Raw genomic sequence first — 12,512 nt, 5'->3', positions numbered from 1 at the left:
TACTCTATAATGTAGTTCTGGTCTCAGAAATAGTGATTGTTTAGTAAAACTCTTAGAATTTATGTTTGCGGAACCAGTACAATAATTATTATGGCATTTTTTAAAAACTGGTAAGCATTCTTCAGTCTTCCAAGAAATATTTATAGATGTAACCACTTAAAACAAGTTCTACCAAATAAAATCCTATCCTGGATCATAAAAATTAATTAATTAATTAAACAAGTTCTTTTCATTCTTTTGAGGAAGGCAAGGATCAGTATTTACAAAAATACCTTCTATAACACCACAAAGTAGAGACCTCCTCTGTCTATAAGAGGTGTTAATCCTGCAGATATGATTACAGCTCCATGGCACAGAGAGTACCATCTTTACCGCATTCATTGATTCCCACATTTTCCCAGAGTCTAACGCAACCCGAGATATACATTTATTTCATTGTCATTACTCTCATTAAATGTTTTTATGTTGTTTGAAGTGCTTTTTGGTGGTGCAGGTCATTAATGTGCTTTGCGCTCACTTTGTATCAGGATCTATGTTGGGATGTCAGGAATCCAGGGTCATGTGGGTGGTGGTAGTGGAAGTAGTTTTGAGGGAAGTGGTCCCCAAGTATCAGCATCCAAATACTAACGCAGATGAAAGTTGAGACATGAGAAGTATTCAAGAAATGTATAAATAAGATACGGACTAAAATAAAATAATAGACACCAAAATTTGCTCTTCACCTAGTTTACATATTCCTTAAGTAACCCCCAGGACTATTTGATACCTACATGATGTGAGTGCTCTCATCCAAAGGTGTTCTCTTTCAACAACCAGCATGGTATTTGTTGTGAGATTACAGAGCTTACTATTTATTGATTCACTCCTAAAAAAAACTACAGGCAAGAGCAAGCGACTCCTTGCTGCACACTACAGCTTACGATGTTTTGCTTTTGAATTTCTGTTAGAGTTTACAGAAAAGCTTCACAGTCCCAGTTTTGCTTTTTGAATTTCAATATGTAGAATTGGAATGTGATACCAAAATTAAAAACTAACTTTGAATCAAAATGTGGATAAAGCTGTGATTATTTATAAATTGTTAGATTTTCCTTTGGAAAATATGAAGCACTGATTGCTTCTCAAGCCTCAAATTTAATATAATTCATATTGTGTTTCTGCATGTGAATTAATGTGATTGAGAAAATAAAAGAATTTTCTCATTTCTGTCTCCTCTTTTTGCCAAAGTAAAATACTTAATTAAGATCAGTAGAATTCATGCCCTGGCTGCTGTGGCTCAGTGGATTGAGCGTCGGCCTGCGAACCAAGTGTCACTGGTTCGATTTCCAGTCAGGGCACATGACTCGGTTGCACGTCAGGTCCCCAGTTGGGGGCACGAGTGAGAGACAACTACACAGTTATGTTTCTCTCCCTCTCTTTCTCCTTTCCCCTCTCTCTAAAAATAAATAAAGAAAGAAATAAAATTATTAAAAAAAAAAAAAGATCAGTAGAATTCAAATTTTTCCTGTAGATTCTTGTAAATGATTCATTACTTTAAGTAAAAAGAAATGCTTTCTATGTTGTTTGCAATACACTTCACATTTTATCATATTGGAGACAGGTTTTAATTGTAGCTTTTCCTTTTGTACCATCTTGCCAAGTTGACAAGACCTTTCAGCTGAAGCACTGTCAGCTAGAATCTTGAAGCTGGATGGGACTTTGGAGGCAGCATTGTTACACCTCCCACGCCTGCGAAGGGTTTCATTCATACTTTCTCTGACATCGTCATCCAGTTGCTAAGCACTTTGACTAATAGGGTGTTCACAATTTGTCAAAAATAATTATTCTCTTGTTAGACAACTGTAGTCATTTGAAAAATATTTGTTTGTAATTGAAATCTGCTTCCCAGAACTTCACTCCGTCACTCCTTGTTCTGTCCCCTGAAGCATATAGAACAGGACTGCTCCTTCTTCCATTTAATTGCTTTATTTTTTTGAAGATAGCTTTTGTAATTTCCTTTAAGCCTTTCCTCTAGGTAAACATTTCCTTAGATGACATGGTGCCAAATACTTCTTCATCATATTGCTGGATCAAGTCTATCTTGAATGCCCCTCTCACACATGGCAATGGCACCCAGGACTGAATATAGTTTTCTAAACATGAGTTGACCATCAAAGAGTGTGATGTGACCATCCCTGCCTACGTTTGGGAGATGTGCATCTGTTGATGCTGCCACAGTTTGCATTTGCTTCTTAAAAATCTGTATTGTAATCTTGATATATTTAAGGAATGTGGTTATCAAAGATTCTCGGCATTTTTTTTAAGTCACTGCCAAACTGAGGTTTACACTTTTAGGATTAATTTTTGAAGCCTAAATGCACAACTATACAGATATCCCTGTTACATTTCATTGGGCTAGTATCAGTGTATTATTCAACATATCAAAACCATCAAGATTTTGATGCTCTCCATGTGTTAGCACCCTCTTTGGGCTGTCTGACATCTGAAAAGTAAGATTTAATATGCATTTCTTCTCCATCTTCATCCAGGCATCTTATAGAACTGTGATAAGGGAAAGAAACCAAGTAGTGAGTCCTGTAGCACAAGACTGGATATCACTTTTCTGCTCAATATAAATTCACTACTCACCATTTTACAGTTTTACATATTCAAATCCATAATACCATACTCTAATCCAAACCTCGTTTCTCTGTCTTATCCACTGAGGATTAAGTTTCCAAAATCTGAAGATACTCTGTCTTTACTATTTCTGAAGGTAACAGCTAAGTGGTCATATCAAAAGGAAAATGGGTGTTTTTTTTTAAAGATTTTATTTTTATTTGTTTTGGGGGAGGGAGAAAAAGGAAGAGAAACATCAATCAGTTGCCTCTCGCATGCCCCCAACCAGGGAACTGGCCCACAACCCAGGCGTGTGCCCTCACTGGGAATCAAATCAGCAGCCTTTCACTTTGTAGAATGATGATCAACCACCTGGGCCACGCTGGTCAGATTGAGGATGTTTTATCGTGACTTACTGGTTCATTGTGGCCTATATGGGGACTGCGATCACCAGGCCTTTTTTCTAGAACCCACGAACCATCTATTTAATAACCTTTTCTGGAATTTTGCCGTACTTGTTCATAAATTCACTGGTCTGTGTTCCAGAATGCACCTTCGTCTTCATCTTCTTCTGTCCTATGTTGAAAAACATTAGTTGTTTGAATCTCACCATCTCTGTGCGATTTCTCAGTCTTTCAGTTAGCTGAGAAGGACGCTTATGTGCGTTCCAAGCACGGGAGAGCGGACAGAGGTGGGTGGGTGGCTCTGTGAAGGTGCCCTGGACTAGAATCCAGGTCTTCAGAGTGAGAGGGAGGCAGGAAGGGGAAGTGCCAGGAGATGAAAGCCCTGCAGGGACATCAGACAAAATGAGAAAGCTGTTGGCAGACGGGGGCTCTCAGTTACTTGTCCTAAAAGATACTATGTTTGCAATGAGAGGATGAATGGTTTTGGAAAATGAAGAACACTGGAAGGCAAAAGAAAGCCAGGGTGGTAGCTGCATCTAAGGCCTCCTGACACCTTGTAATGGGCTATATGTGTGTGTATTTATCATTCTTAAAGGCCTCTCTTCATGGAACTCATTTTAGTCATTACAGTTTTAACTCATTCTTTAGTTGTTTCTTCTTTGTCCTCTCTTACTAATACATCTTTTGCAAATACTTGTTTATTTGTTTTTGTTCAACACACAGCCTTTACATTGTTTCTGAACATTTTTTCTATAAGAAATGAAACTTTAAAAACACTGGGGACACCCTGGCCAGTGTGGCTCAGTTGGTTGGAGCATTGTCCCGTAACTGAAAGGTTGTGGGTTCAATTCCCAGTCAGGGCACATACGTAGGTTATAGGTTTGATCCCCACTCAGGATGCATACAGGAGGTAACTCATTGATGCTTTTTCTTGCATCAATGTTTCTCTCTCCCTTCCGATCTAAAAGCAATGAAAAAATGTCCTCAACTGAGGACAAGAAAAAAATCTGACAAGTGTCCTCATGATAATATGGACTTATGAGTGGATTCTCATGCAATATTTACAGCCTTGTACCTCTTCTTTGTCAGTGCCTTCAGATCAGGGATAGAGCCCTACCTCCACAAGGCTGCTTTGTGCAGAGCAGGTGCTCAGCTTGGGCTCAGCAGTGGAAGACATGATGTGCACCTCCTTGCATGCCTGGGTGTCTTCAAGTCTGAGCCCCAAGAGAGCTTATTCTATAGCCATTTGTTTTGATTTTGTTCATAATTAATTATGACCATTGTTGGAATTTAGTTTTTCAGAGGCTTCTATCACCCTTGAACTATACAGGGTGGGGCAAAAGTAGGTTTACAATTGTGAGTACACAAAACACAAAGTTTATTCTTGTACTGTTATTTATTTATTGTTGTATTACTTTCTATATGAACATCTGTAAACCTACTTTTGTCCCACCCTGTATTTCTACTTATGACTTCTTAGAATCATGGTAATCTTTTCACTAATTTTTGCAATTCACTTTTCTAATGGAGAGTCTGGCTGTCTAAAACCATGCCTGCTAGTCCTTTCTTAACCTGACTCTTAATACCAAGATGGCATTTTTTTTTTTTTTTTTGCTAGATTTCTATCACCTTTACACCCAATTATATTGACATAATTAAGCAAGAAGTGCTTCTTCTATCTTCTGATTCATAAGATTATCAGTCAGGCATGCCAAGAATTTGTCAACTATGGAATGTGTGTTTTAGCAAACATTTGAAGATTGAAGCCCCTTATCATTCCTGCATCTTACCTTTCTGCCAACTTCATGATATCCATTGGGAAACATGGTCCACTTCTCCTACTTGATTAAGAAGTATATGGTTTCTTCCCGTTTCAGCATGGCTTCCATTTGTTTGTTTTTACCCTTATCCAGGTATTCTCAACCATTAAAAAAAATCAATGTATTGTTTTATACTCCCTTATTCTGCATTATCCAGTTTCTTCAGAACAAGGTCTATTTTGTGTTCCAGACAACTTTTAGCATCCCAGTTTTCTCTGAGCACTCTGTCCAGTTGGAGGAAGGAAAACATGGGGTTATCATCAAGCCTTTTGCAGTGAGGTGGAGTGGAAGAGCTCTGGTTGTGCAGAAATGAAACCCAGGCTGTTTCACAAATTCCCTGGGCGGTCTTGTCTGCATCACTTAGCCTCTCTCATCCCAGTCTCTTCTCCTGTTAAATGCAGTGAGAAGATTGTGCTTGGGGTTTCTTCTAGGTCTTAAAGTCTTTCTCTGGTTTCATTGGCAAGAAGTCACTTCTGCCTCCACCTCTCCTAGAGCTCCTTAGACCCCATGGCAGGAGCTTGTACTTTTGAACTAAATCGTTTTTAAAGACATACAATGATTTTCTCAAAAGGGTCTCATAAAGCAACATTTATTGCTGGAAAGGTGTTTAGTAACACCTTTTAACAAATGTTAAATAACATTGCACTTAACTTTAAGTACTTCGCATCCTCTTCTGTCTGTGTTAATATCTTTAATTGGATCCTCTAACAGGGGATTTGGACTTAATTTATTTCAGGTGATGCCACAATTATACAATTACTTAGGTGAATTAATTAGAGATTTAATTATGTTAGTGCCTTAAAGTACTATATCAGAGAAATAAAACACAGACTAATAATTCACCTTTGGGGTGTGTGTGTGTGTGTGTTATTTATCCTACAGCTAAAGTATCTTTTAAGTCATAAGGGTTAGTGTGGGCACACAACACTTCCAGCCACATCCTAACATGGAAAGCTCTGTTTTTGTGTTAATTTGGGCTTTACCCAGTCAAAATGTAGGTGAAGGCAAAAGTGGAAGGATTTTTTATTTTTTTAAAATTGTGGTCTTTTCTCTTGCAGCTGTTAACATCAAGGTCATAGGTCCAGTCCCTCTGTGTTCTATTTAACCCTTTCTGGTTCTATAGTCCTATAACAGCCCCTCTTATAGGTGGTCCTGGGAGGCACTGTTTTTCTCTGTATCTCCAGTCTTTACAATATACTTAGGCCACATAGGTGCCCAACAAATGCCTGTTGAACTGAATTAGATCACTGCAAAGACAAGTTGGAAGTGTAGCTGATACAGTATAAACACAACACAATTATTTTTAAAGTAACTCAAATTACATGCCCCAACTAGTAAGGTACTCCCAAATCTGACTAATCATTGGAGTGACCTAAGAAGCAGTTTTTAAAGACCTTATTGACTCCATCTCCAGGAATGGGGGTTAGACATCTACATTTTCAAATTCCCCAGGTGAATCTTATTTTAGCAAGTTTTGGAACCCCAGCTTACTGTGGGGTTTTTTGTCACATTTATTTATATAGGACAAGACTGTCTTGTCAGGATAGACCCATTGCCTATTCTAATTTACAGTTTGAAATGAATCTCTTTTATAGTTTATTAATTATATCTAAAGGATTTCCTTTGAGCCAATAGTTTGTGTAGTTAGTGAAAATGTTTATAGATGACTGTAACGGACAATACCTCCTCCCATCAAGGGTTAGATTACTGGTGAGTCATTAAATGGGCATTCTACACATGGAAGCCTGTGAGCTCACCTCTGTGGAGAGAGCAGATTTAACTATTAACTGCACATAAATTGTCATGGGGTGAGAGAAATAAACTCTCTTAGGATTTGAGTAACTAAGTGATGTCCTCCTGAGTGCTATCTTGTCCATTCCCCTTCACCGTAGGTTTAAGTACCATGTAACGCACCTTGAAGTATTCAGTTGAGTCTAGCTGAATAAGGTTTATAGAGTACCACACTAAATCAAACAATCAGAGAAAAACAGAATGTAGAACATCGTCCAACACAGCCTGGTCCTTTCAAAATAGCAGTGCCATAGAGGGAAAAAAGATTCAAGTGTATAGCAAACAAATGCAATGTGTAAACCAGGATTGATCGTGGTTGGAATTAAAAAGGCTAAGAAAGACATTTTAGAGTCAATTGGGGAAATTTGCCCATGGACTAGATATTAGATAATATTAGAGAATTGTTGCGAACTTGCCTAGCTGTAATAATAGAATACTGTTATTTCAGGGGATATTCTTATCTTCAGAGATGCATGTCAAAACAAGGTGAAGCGGCCTGGCTGCTGTGGCTCAGTGGATTGAGCGTCGGCCTGTGAGTCAAGTGTTGCTGGTTCGATTCCCAGTCAGGGCACATGACTAGGTTGCACGTCAGGTCCCCAGTTGGGGGCGTGAGTGAGAGGCAACCACCCAGTGATGTTTCTCTCCCTCTTTCTCCTTTCCCCTCTCTCTAAAAATAAAATAAATAAACAAATAAATAAATAATTTAAAAAAAAATAAAGATGGAAGACTTCAAAAAAAAAACAAACAACAAAAAAAGAGCAAGGGGAAACGTCCTGCATTCCGTGGTGTGTGCAGGCCCTACTGTTACAGAACCCCTGGGCTGCTCCAATTGAAAACAAACCCACGGGCTCTTTAGTTAGGGGCCCGTTTGCCCGCCGCCAAAATTATAACTCTCAATACCAGAGTTTAGTGAAAAGAAAAAGAATTATCTATTTAACAGTTATATAGATTTAGTTATTTGCGGATTTCTGTTAAGTCTTATGTTCTTTAAAACACCCATAAACACATATCCTTGCCGCCCCCCCTACAAAATTAGGCTAGTTTTAGAAAAGTCAGAGAAACCCTTTCCCTACTTTCCAAACACAGTTCAGCTTTACCAGTAGCTGCCAATCATTCAATCCTGATTGGGGAGACCTCGTCTGTGTTATGGGGTCCACCAGCTTTTAATCCAGAACCTCGTGGATTCTCAGCCTCCTTGTAAACTGTATAGTTAGTCCTTTTGTAATCCGCACAGTCGGCTTCAGCCTCAGTCAAATGCACATAGTCCGCCTGGCTAAAATGTCTGCCGCTTATTTTTAAATCCCTGACTATGTCCTCTGATGCAGTGGGTGCGCTAACCAGTTCTGACCATTCACAGAACCTCACGCAGGCTTTGTGTGCGTTCTCCAGACCATCCCCTTGTCCAAGTCCCCTCCCATCTACCTGAGGCTTTGGATGCATTGAAGCCATTTTGCATAAAAAAGACAGTAGCTACCAGCCTCAGGCAGGTGGAGGCATTCTAAAAGCTGCTTCCTTCTCCCCATCCCCCAGCAGCAAACTCTGGGGTTTTTTGGAACACCCCTGTTTCTGTAACACTACCAGCTCAGAGCCTATGTTAAATAATCAAGAATTCTGTGATCCCACAACCCTTGGTAGTTTGAAACTCAATGATGGGAGTATTCCTACCACAAAGTTCTGCAAATGCTACAAATAGAGCTTTTTTCCTCCCCTGGAGAGCTAATTTACCAGCATGCCACTGCCCCAGCTTATTTTCAAATGGTTCAGAAAACATACACACAAGTAGACAGAATAAAAATGGCAAAATATTAACTGCTTTTGAATCTAGGTAGAAGATATTCATTGTTCTAGTTTAGGAGCTAGCAGACGTTTCCTATAAAAGCCCAGGTGTAAATATTTGAAGATTGGCAGGCCATACAGGCTCCGCGGCAGCTGCTCACCTCTGCAGCTCTGCCACTGTAGCACAAAAGCGGCCCAACAGTACTTAAATGAGCAGGCATGGTTCCCTTCCTACAGAGCTTTAGAAAAACAGGGCCAGATTTGGCCCTGGGGCCATAGTTTGTCGACTCCTTTGCTGGTCTTTCAAATTTTCTGTACTTCAAAAATGCATATTAGTGACTTTTAAATGTTTAAATGAAGTTTACATTTCTTAGCCTGGTTTTCAGGGCCCTCCTCAGTCCCCTCACACCTCCACCTGCAGGCTCTGTCCCACCAATCCGTTTTTATTCCCTGGACACTGCATTCTGTCCATCATCGTGTCATCGCCCAAGCTCTCTTTCCTTAGAGTTCCCTTGCTAACCTTTGACCCTTGTTATCGACATTCTCAAGACTTGCCTCAAAACCTTCTTCCTCTGTAAGCCTTCTTGACTCTCTTCTAATTAAACTTGATCCCTCATTTTTCTGATTACCTGTAGTCCTACATTCATACTTTGGTTTTGCTGCTTTTCACAATATACCCTTCATTAGTACCTGATCCATAAAACAGGGAAAGATCATTGTACTCTTCACACATAATAGGTGCTCAATTAATATTTGCGACTTGAAATCTAATCATACAGATATCCACGTGCCTGCAGGTACAAACCTAGAAATCTGGAATGTTTTTGGCCTAATTTAGATCTGGAGTAATTAAAGATAATGAAAATACGGGCATGTTTTTTAATCATTAAGGCTGGTCTGATTCAAGTCCAGCTGCCTTTGAAGTTGTTGTGCATCAAAATAAAATAGACTTGGTCTTGGTAGTTGGAGTGGCTATCTTGGCAGTGGCTAAGGCCTTGGGGAGTAAGAAGAATTAAGTTGTTCTGAACATCTGTAGTGTTTTAGCATCACGAAGCCCTCTGCTGTTTCATGTAGTCCTCCCAGCAGTCCTACGAGGCACTGTTATTATCTCCATTTAGAACTCAGAGCAGTTTAATGGCTTCCCTAAGATTACAAAGCTAGAATGGGAGTTTGGATCTGGCTGCCTCTGATTACCCAGCACCATTTTAGTGTCTTCATGAAGCATGATTGACAAGAGACCAACAAACCCTACCTGGGCTGCAAGAGTCCCAAAGTTCACATGCAGGGTGGAAGTATCCGTGGGGTGCTGAGAGCCTAGTGGAGTATAATATTAAGTGCTGTTGGACTAGATGTAAGAAAAACCTGGCTTCAGATCTCAGCTTTGCCACTATCCATCTGTAATCTTGGGTGAGCCACTGAGTTTCTCTGGACCTCTGCTCTGTCATCCCTTCTCATTAGAGGAGTAAAACAGGTTATTTCTTTTCTTCTTTTATATTTCATGGTTTATACGGTAGTTGAAGGTCTAATGAAGAGATAATAAACAGGTGAGTGAAGAATTAAACTACAACACTGTATAATAATGCTGTTCTGCAGATATGCAGAGGGTCCTACAGTCGTGCCTAAGAAAAGTGGTGCCTGGCCCCTTAGGGCTGTCATCCTAACTGAGTGCTTTCCGCCCAGGTGGAATTTGGGGAGACTGATGGTGGAGACAAAGACAGGCTCGAGGCAGAGGAGAGCTTCAAGTCATTTCCCTAAGTACATGATGAAGAGGGGAAACAGATGGAGTCCAGGGGTGCAGAACTGGCAGTGGGGCAACTCCTCAGGAGGTGATTGCAAAAAATAACCCAGATGAGGGATGATGAGAGTCTGAACTATTGTAATGGCAGTGGGAATAGAGAGCAGAGGACAAATGTGAGAGCTTTGGAGGACATAGAATGGCTAGGACCTAGTGACTCTATCAGTCAGGATGGCTACAGACACCCTTACAATCTCTGGCTTCAAATAGCAAAGATGTGTTTCTTGCCCATACTTCATGTCCCTGTCAGGTCAGAGAGGCATCCTGGCGGCTCGTTGCGGTCTGTCTGGGATCCAGGCTGCGGGGGAGCGGCTCCAGTGTGGCTGGATGATGTGCCTGAGGAAAAGCTCCGCAGGGACTCACTGGGACTAGTAGAACTTGTTGCTTGGCCCTACCCAATCTCAGGGGACAGAAAGTGCAGTCATGGGTAAACAGCCCCGGTACTGCCCTGGTGCCTGCTGGGTCTGAGGGATGAAGGAGGACCCCCGGTTCTGATTTGCGGGGTAAAGCAGACATTTTAGGTAGTCCCTGGGAAAGAGAAGATGGAACCAGGGCAAGGGGAAGGCAGACAGACCAAATCATTACAAATCTTTTTCAACCCTAAAGTGGAATCACTTTATTGGAAATCAGCTCTGTTTGTTGGCAAGAGTTTACTTTATTCTTTACAAAAGGTGTTTTAAATTCTTTCTTCCCAGTCAAATAAAGTCCTTTAGTTTTAAAAATGTAGTGTTCGTTTTTTTAAATGTAGTGTCTTTCTTGAATTTTCATATGGACTATTGTGTCAACATACAGTGTAGAAAAAATTAGTTATTAACTAGTATGCTAATGAAGCCTTCCTCACCTAAGAATATCAGGCTGCTGAGTTCAGAATGCCAGAGATGTAAATGCCCTCCACCTTCATTACCACCGTCCCCGCAGTAGGGCACATTTCAAGATATCAGGAGGTGGGAGTCCGGGAGGAGGTGTAATTAGGCTGATTGGAGCCTATTGTGCTCCTCTGGAGCACAGACCCAGAGCAGCCTTAGGGAATGAATGTTAGTGCCTCTGATCACTGGGAAATGATGTCCTCCTTACCTCCAAAGAATGTTGCAGAAATGAGGAATCTATACTGGTTGTCCCTTTTGTTTTTCACCTCCCTTTCCCAATTTAATTGTGGCACCTTAAAAACTGACTTTTTTTGTGCGTTTGTTTCTTAACAGTTGCGAGAAACCATCAAAGCTGGCAAAGGTGTGACTTCAGCTATTGACCTGTGTCGTTACCATGGAAACAAGGCACTGGAGGCCCTGGAGAGCTTTCCTCCCTCGGAGGCCAGATCTGCTTTAGAAAACATTGTGTTTGCTGTGACCAGATTTTCGTGACACCAAATTAAAAAGACACTATTGTTAGCTGAAAAAAACGGAGGAATGAGGTGATCCGGAGAGCTTTTATAATGAAATGTATAAATTCGTTAATGACTTTAAAAACATACATGTTTTTTTCTTCTTTTTATCACATTGCTAAATGAATACTGCCTTCTTTTTGGAACTGCTACAAACAAAATTAGAAGGAAAAAGGTCAAGCAGTTTTCACTTGTCACACCAGAAGCACACTTGAGGCTGCAGTAGCAGAAATAATTAATGAGATTCGCTCCTGTGACCTCAGCAAATGGACAGGAAATAAGTCCTTATTGATTGGACTGAGCCAGGGATGGCGCCAGGGCGGTGGCCTGTGGTTTTTCTTCTAGAGAGGACAGAGCAAGTTGGAAGCGGCAGGTGTCAAGAGAAGCGCTATCAATGCCAGCCAGGGAACACTGTCAAATCAAAAACTAGTGACCAATCTGTCATAGCAGAGGGTCGTTCAGTGATTAAGAAAAAATATGCTTTGTCTTCTTGCAACTATGTCTCTGTGTTTATAGATATGGTATGAATATACTTTGCACTTCATGGTTTTTGTAAGATTTGGGGGGGTTGGAGATTGCTGGGAAAAAATGCCAAATATTTGAATTAAGAGATTAAAATGTTATCAAATGTTAACTTGGTTGTCTTAAAGACAAATTTCCGTTGCAAACACATTTCAAAGGACAAAACTTTTAAAAGCTGAACAAGATAATTTTTTTCAAGTAGAATGCATTTATTTGTACTACTTTGGTGTAAAGAATACCTTTAATTTTTGCAAGTTTCATATATGTAATTGTCCTGGGGAATTGTTTGGTAATACTTTTTGTAAACCTCAAAATATCAATTTTTGGTCTTCGACCACAGACATCAGTTACAGAAAGAACTTGCAGGCCTGCAATCAGACACTGTCTCTGTGTGGTGCAGAGGAGATGATTTTTTGCGGTTTGCATGCATG

The 12,512-nt window shown here is 40.3% G+C and overlaps 1 protein-coding gene across 1 annotated transcript in view; it reads left to right on the top strand.

The window, feature by feature from the left end:
* Positions 1–12,279, top strand: part of PDSS2 (decaprenyl diphosphate synthase subunit 2) — a 236,747-nt gene extending 224,468 nt beyond the window's left edge. The window contains exon 8 of the mRNA XM_090279725.1: positions 11,381–12,279. Coding sequence (XP_090135851.1) covers positions 11,381–11,539 — 159 coding nt within the window. The 3' untranslated portion in view covers positions 11,540–12,279. The remainder of the gene's footprint in view (positions 1–11,380) is intronic.
* Positions 12,280–12,512: the final 233 nt, after the last annotated feature.

Source organism: Furipterus horrens, unplaced genomic scaffold (genome assembly GCF_987537825.1).
Source record: "Furipterus horrens unplaced genomic scaffold, mFurHor1.1.pri manual_scaffold_6, whole genome shotgun sequence".
Taxonomy (NCBI): Eukaryota; Metazoa; Chordata; class Mammalia; order Chiroptera; family Furipteridae; genus Furipterus; species Furipterus horrens.
The sequence above is the reverse complement of the archived record's forward strand: the minus strand, read 5'-3'. Positions and strand labels throughout refer to the sequence as shown.